General features: G+C 41.7%; 1 protein-coding gene across 3 annotated transcripts; it reads left to right on the forward strand.

Moving 5' to 3' along the window:
* The first annotated feature begins 400 nt into the window (after positions 1–400).
* LOC106959669 (stathmin-like) lies at positions 401–3,383 on the forward strand. 3 transcript variants are annotated; one of them, XM_015052391.1, is made up of 5 exons: positions 401–469; positions 2,420–2,462; positions 2,538–2,710; positions 2,821–3,012; positions 3,089–3,383. In XM_015052391.1, the coding sequence occupies exons 2-5, from the start codon at positions 2,447–2,449 to the stop codon at positions 3,158–3,160; spliced, it is 453 nt and encodes a 150-aa protein (XP_014907877.1). In that variant the 5' UTR covers positions 401–469; positions 2,420–2,446; the 3' UTR covers positions 3,161–3,383. The 3 variants fall into 3 exon arrangements, with proteins under 3 accessions (XP_014907877.1, XP_014907876.1, XP_014907878.1); XM_015052390.1 differs by having other exon boundaries at positions 406–539; XM_015052392.1 differs by having other exon boundaries at positions 406–535.
* Positions 3,384–7,382: the final 3,999 nt, after the last annotated feature.

Raw genomic sequence — 7,382 nt, forward strand, 5'->3', positions numbered from 1 at the left:
TTCTGCTGTATTTAAGTGACTGTGTTACATAATCATCATGAGTTAGAGTAATGGAGTCTAGACTAACATTTTAGATTTTTAGCTTGCTTCATCTTAAAATAATAACGGTGGATATATGTGTAAAACATGATATGTCTGGTCAGGAAGGTTTTAAAAAGTTTTCTATTGTTCTATAAAGAACAAAAAAAAAACAACAAGCACTTTGCATTGTAAAATCAATAGAATAATAGAGGACATAGTCCACTCATTACAATAGGCAGCAAAAACAGAGCTAAATGGTTGCACATTCACATTGAAGATCCTTAAGAAAAAAACTACAATCCCCACTCGCATTATAGCGCCAAGTGATTGGCTGGAGACTGCTGTAACGTCACGGGCCGTGTTCTATTAATGCGCGCACTGAGGTGCTCTTGCCTGGGGCTTGTGGTGAAATCTGAGAGAAAGGAGCAGCATCCGCAGCTTGTTGGAGGTGGGTGTGACAGGCAGCCAGCATCTCTAGCCCAGAAACCCGACAGAAGAGCTTTTCCCCACGTCTGTAGGTAGGAGTATTCACCTCAGCATCAGGCTTTACAAATCCTTACTTATTGGGTCGGGTTTCTTTAATCAGCGGAAGCTTTTCTTCACTTTAGAATGAATTGTTTTGTAGTAATTTGTTTTTGTCATGTGTGAATTACGGCTGGATATGAGCTAAAGGGTTTAGGAAAACTTGCTCTGCTGTTATTGGTGCTTTGTTTTATTGGAGACAAACGGCCGTTGTTCATGTCGGTGGGTTGGCGGGCTGGCAGCCCATTGTACTCAGGGAGACATTGGCACGGTCGGCTCTGAGGGGACATTCAGACCAGTCATGTCTGCCTCTTCATCTCGACTGTCTTTGTATTTAAATTTCCTAAAAATATTTTAGTGGTCAGTTTAATATATACGCATTTTAAAAAATGTATTTTACAGCGAAGTATCCAGTCTGAGCGCCCCTTTGTCTGTGGCTGCTCCCCTTGTTGCCGTCAGAATAAAAGCTCCTTTGTTTGCTGCTTTCTCCAAATGGAGCTAATAACACCCATCAAATTGAATTTATACGACTAAGATATGTTAAAGTATTTGATGCTTTGTTGGCTTGACGAAACGCTAATTGTCGGGCAGTTCTATCTGCTTGGGCTGTTAAATCTTTATTCTGTTCATTTGTACTTTTTTTCGTGATTTTTCGCATTTAAGAACGGTAAACAAAGAACTTAAGCTAGCTGTTAGCCCCAGAGAAATGCCAGGGGAGGGTTCTGTTTCTGGAATAACTCAACAGTTCTTCAGCCGTCTAATTAACAAGAGAGCCATTTCATCACAGAACATGACTGCTGTTATGTCTCATCATTTTTGCTCGTTGTTAGTCACAATAGAGCAGATATTTTTCCAGCCATCTCTTTGTGGCTTTTGTCCCCCCACCCACCACCATCTGTGGGTTCACCCCTCCCCGATTCCCTCTTGCTTCCGAGCACATGGTGGAAGGAACAGGTGCTGCCTGCTGCTGATGTTCCCATGGATCTGCACATTTCTCAGTCATGTCGCTTATATAGCGCTTATGTGTCGCGTCTGGGCGCCGAACACACCCCAGTGGCAGTCTTTTGTTTCAGCAGATTGTGACTGGTCTCATTAACTATTAACACTGTGGCTCTGCTTATCCAGGAGCCCCTCCCTTCACGTTTGGGTGGAGGAGGGGGGGGAGTAGGTCGATCGGTCTCTGATCGATCTGAATGTCAATGCTGTTACAATTTGGAACATAAACAATGGCGCGTGCGCGACACGGAGGCACTGAACGCCGTGTGTGGTGTGGGTTGATGGGCGGTGGTTTTATGCAGACATGCAGTGCGCCACCAGATGTCGCTGTTGACGCTGCTTTCTTTTTCTTTTTTTTATTGGCAGCGTGAACAAAGATGTTTCCTCTGTAACAACTGTGCTTAACTGTGTTTAAAAAGAGAAGCAGTTAATGGTTTTTAGATATAACAGATGTTAGTTTTTTTCCCCACAACAAAATGATGATGGAACTAGCTATATATATATATATATATATATATATGACGTTGTCAAAAAATGTTTATACAAATTTACCACAAATAAAAATGTCCCATGGAAGAAAGTTTACCCACACTCCCTGCACACTAGATTTATTTATTTATTTTTACTTACTGCAAATGGCCCTATGGGTGGTGCAGGCTTCAGGCCCCTACTTCAAATTATGTGATTGCTAAAGGCCAAAAGTCCCATATTTTTGACATTTATGATTTAAATAAATTCAGTATTTTTTTTTATGAACAAAGCTTAAAACTGCAGCCAAGATCAGTCATTTTTTCTGTGTTACAATCCATTGTGCAATCGTCTAATCTCTCTATTAATAATCAGCTTTTATACTGTATGAATGTAATCTACTGTCTTTCAGGTTACCGGTCCTGCACTTGTGTCCAAGATGGCATCAGCTGAAGGTAATTTTGCATTTAAAGTAAACATATCTTCAAATTGCTGGAAGCTCCTGGTGTCTTTACTCTGGTGTTCTTCAGATATCCAGGTCAAGGAGCTTGATAAGCGGGCGTCTGGCCAGGCCTTTGAGGTCATCCTGGGTGCTCCAGCCCCGGATGCTAAAGGAGAGTTCCCCCTGTCTCCTCCCAAAAAGAAGGACGTCTCTCTTGAGGAAATTCAGAGAAAGCTGGATGCTGCAGAAGAGAGGCGCAAGGTAAGAAGAGAAGACCACAAACTTGTCAAACCCCTTGACTGGTACATCTTCTGCAAGTAGTGGAGGGTTTGCTGAAGTGGTCTGAGGCTAACTTCCCTCTCTGCCGTCAGAATCATGAAGCCGAGGTTCTGAAGCACTTGGCCGAGAAGCGGGAGCATGAAAAGGAAGTGCTACAGAAAGCTATGGAGGAGAACAACAACTTCAGCAAGATGGCAGAGGAGAAGCTCAATCAGAAGATGGAGGCCAACAAAGAGAACCGCACAGCCATTATGGCAGCTATGAATGAGAAGTTCAAGGAGAAGGTTGGTGGCGTTTGCCTGAACGTGTGTGTGGAGTGACATGGAGATCCACTGTTACCTTCTCCTTTTGTCTTTACAGGACAAGAAGTTGGAAGAGGTGAGGAAGAATAAGGAAAAGGAGCCTGGCTCAGAAGGCGGCTCAGAAGACTGAGGGGGAGCCACCGGGGGATTGTATAGGGTTTTTTACGTATCCAAAGATTAATTTATTTTTTGTTCAGCCAGTATTGTTTTTTCACAACCCACCTCTTTTGGAAATACAACTTCTACTTTGTGAATTTTTTCAACTCTCCTGCTATATAAGTGTAGTTGCGCTCGTTCTACATGTGGATAATTCCTCTGAGTCTGCTGTAATAATCATGTAGCTTGTCGGTGCAGCTTGAGCCCCCTTCCTTTGATATTAGCGGTGTGTGTTTTTTATTCTCTCGGGAAGCATGTTTCTATGCATCGGTCTTTACTACCACCCGTTTCATAGTGGGTTTGAAACCGTCTGTGAACCACACCTGTTCTTGGCACTTACTGTATATTTAAAAAGTAGCACAAGTTTCCATCGAGGTGTTGGCTGTTGGACATGCAGCATTGCTCCCGGATTCAGCTGACTTTTACCTGCAGGTCATCGGGGTTTTTGCGCCACTGCTGATTCTTGGCTTTTGTAAAAAAAATATATATAAAACAAATATGGGGTTGACTTAAAGCACACGACTTCTTGCTGTATAGCTGTGAATTAACATGCCCATCATGCAACTGGAGGTCATTTTCAACATCACTGAGCAGATGTCTACACATGGAATGCATAAGAGCAATACACTTCTGGCATTTCAATAGAAAAGTGGCTAGCTGACTTAAACTGTTGTACTAAAACAAATAAAGTGTAAAATTGGTTGCTGTGTAAATGTCTTGTTCCTGTTTTAGACAAAAGTGTCCATTATATTGTTTGTCCCCAATGTGAAAGCTGCTGGATTAGAATATGGTTCCCTCTGCTGGTGAGATTGTGACATGCAGCTTAAATAGGATGTTTGAACCTGGGAGACCTGCATGCATTTAAATGATTAACAGAAGTTGGCAAAAACTGAGAGCAGTGCTAAAGGTTGGTGTCTTAGTGATGGGGTGGCTAAAATATAGCCAACAGAGCTGCTGACGCGGACAAGGTTTCAAAGTACTAAAAGGCAATGCTGGGTATCTCTGAACTTAGTATGAGGCTTTAGATACTATATGGATGGGTAGCAACTTAGAAAAAAAACTAAGTAGGCTAAAGTAGTCAAGTTGCACTTGAGCAGCATTACTTCAAAATATTCAACTACTTCACTGAAGATCAACCATCTCCAGTGAAGGTTACATTATCACTTAAGAGTTTGATCCTGGATGCAGCAACCCAAGCAGGAAGACTCAGACTTCCAGCCACTTGGGTCAGCTCCTCTTGGGGAATCCCAAGGTGTTCACAGGCCAACAGAGGACAGGTCCGTGTCCTGGGTCTCCTCCTGGAGGCCTGAACACCTCACCAGAGAGGCTTCCTAATCAGATGTGTGAGCAACCTCAAATGTATCCTCTGCATGTGGAGATGCAGCAGCTCTACTCCAGGATGGCTGAGCTTCACCCTATCTGTAAAGGAGAGCCCAAACACAGTGTCTGGGCACCCTACAGATCAGATGCTTGTATCCGATCTTCTAGTCACTACCCAGAGCTTGTGACCATAGATTTGGGTAGTAGCAGATCGACCACTAAATCAAACGATTCATTTTGGCATGCTACTGTCTTCACAACAGACCAATTTGCCTTTTGCTCTAAAACCCCTTTCTTTAGCCCTCATTGATGACCCTAACCTACTTGAACTTCTCCACTTGAGGCAAAACCTGTTCCATGACCCAGCGAAGGCTCCCTTTCCCAGCTAAAGATTTGGAGGCGTTGATCCTCTAAATCTCTAGAGTCCGGGATGCCGCTGACTTTGAAGCGGCGTACCTACCTTCACATTCAGCTCTGAAGTGCTTGAGTGAAAACTGCAGATCACAAACTAATGAAGCCAAACAGAACCACATCACTAAAAAGCAGAGACCCAATCCAGAGGTCACCTCAACATGTCCCTGAACGGCATTTCGCCCCACACACATGCAAATTCTGATGCATTGTCACAGAATTTACTGAAATTAGTGTTTAAACTTTACCTTTAATAACATAAAGTTACCTAATTTTTAAAATGCAATCATTAATTCTTTTATAACAAATTTATATCAGTAATGATTTCTTGGTTAATGTCAAGTTGTCATAACAAAGACATTTTGAATAATGTCAACTTCGTATTAAAAGTGTCATAATTTACCGAATGACGCTTTATGACAACAGTCATAAATATTCATGAAGGCTTATTCATGTTCATGACAGGTGTTATGTCATGTTTATGACAGTGTCATGACAGTCTTATTCACCCCCCTTCAAATAAAGTGTTACCAATTTTTGCTTAGGTCAATAAAAATACCAGAATGTGTGGATTTTGAAACGAGTTGAAATAACAGAATCATATGTGGACTTGCTGAATATGATTTTTTTCTTCAGGACCTGGTCTTTACTTCCACTCCAAAGTGACCAACAACAAACCAGATCTTCCCAGGTCTGAGGTGCTTTTTGACGCCAACATTCACTTGTATTTCCAGCGTACAGACAGCAGGTAGCACTGTAAAAAAAGTCCATGTGGTGGACGAGTTGGTTCATCCATGGAATGACGCATCACGCAGCTAAAATTTCAGGGGATATTGACATTAATATTCTACAGTTGCAGGTTCAGAATCCCTCGTCTTCAATCGTCATATATGTGGGTCAAACTCAGAACTAGTGGTGAGGCGTCACGGCGTTCAGAGCACAAGAGAACACCATGTAAATCTTTAATGTTTTGTGGACTGGATGCACTTCAGCAGTCTGCCAGTCCTGTTACTTGCACCCAAGTTACCAAGTATGTTTGGCTTAGTTTCCAGACTCTGATTTCTTGTCTAGTACACTAGTAATAAGACAAAACTAACTCACAAGTAACTTTTCTGCAAGATATAGGAGCTTGTTTTAAGTCATTAATACCTTAATACTGATGAAAATGTTATAAGGTAAATGATCTGCTAATGGAGCTGGTTTTTCCACCAATATTAAGGGATTACTGATTCAAAACAAGCTCCTATTTTTTGCTGAAAAGTTACCTGTAAGTTAGTTTTGTCTTATTTTTTGCGCACTAAAATATTTGCTCTAGAAACTAGACAAAATACTTGGTACAATTTTGTGTCTTTGAAATGATGCTGTCTTTTTGTCAGACTGTATCAGTGAGATGCTGAAAAGAAGAGGGCAGAGAATTACTCCTTTTAAAGATAAAGCCTAAACATGAAATTGAAAGCAGAGACAAGAAAAAGGAAAAATATTGATATTCATTATGACGTATTTCAGTTAGGAATTGCTCATATTTATGTTACAATGTTACTTTAGTTTAAGCCTTCACAGCTGCCGGTAAGCATAATTTTTGAGAGTGAGGGTTCTGAGTAGAGATCGACCGATGCAGGTTTTTTAAGGTTATGTGCGGCTGATTTTTTTGAGTCGGTATTGCTTTCCCCCCCCTCCATTTACATGACAAAAACTGACACAATGATAAATCCTAAGACAATACTGAAACATAGTATTTCAGATGTTAGGGAGGTGCTGATGGACACAAAGACGCCTCCTGGGGTCAGATTTCCAACTGGCCTCCTCTTGTCCTGCCCTCTCCCCACCAATACAGAGCCGACTGAGGCCATGGACATCTTAGAGATTCCCAAAAAAATCAGGAAGATCCCACAATGAGTCGCAGTCCCTGTCAAATAAGAACAGTCAGGGAGAACCAGGCTCAGAACTTGGCCCATTATAAAAGTTAAATGGCCTCATCTTTATTTTTATTTGGAAAACAAATCAGTAGCTATTGTTGAAAATGTGGTCCAACAAATGTGTTATGAAAACGTTGATTTATTCTCCAGTAAATGCTCGGCAATGATCCCAGGTGTCCCACAGGTTTTGGATGTGTTTCTGCATCACCAACCAGAATCTCTTCCTCCAGAAAGACTGGAGAACTTGAGTGCAAGTGGCCTGTCTAAAGGTGGTTGTGTTCAGGAGAAATGTGCACCTTTAATTTGGCTTAATTACCTGCACCTGGTTTACCTTAGCTGCTCTTCTTCAGCATGGCTCTACGTTTGTGAAACCAGTTAACTTTGGGTGATCTGACAATGCATGGAAAGCTGAAGACTTTGAGAAATGGCATTGCAAAAATTCATGTTGAATTCAATTTGCTAATATTACGCCAAATCGAGGCAGCAGACAACAGGGAGAGGGACCTGCAAGGTTCTGCTAAAGTTTCCAGTTTATGTTTTTCAGAACTC

This window comes from Poecilia latipinna, unplaced genomic scaffold (assembly GCF_001443285.1).
Source record: "Poecilia latipinna isolate Pla-1442-1.1 unplaced genomic scaffold, P_latipinna-1.0 Scaffold1107, whole genome shotgun sequence".
Lineage (NCBI taxonomy): Eukaryota > Metazoa > Chordata > Actinopteri > Cyprinodontiformes > Poeciliidae > Poecilia > Poecilia latipinna.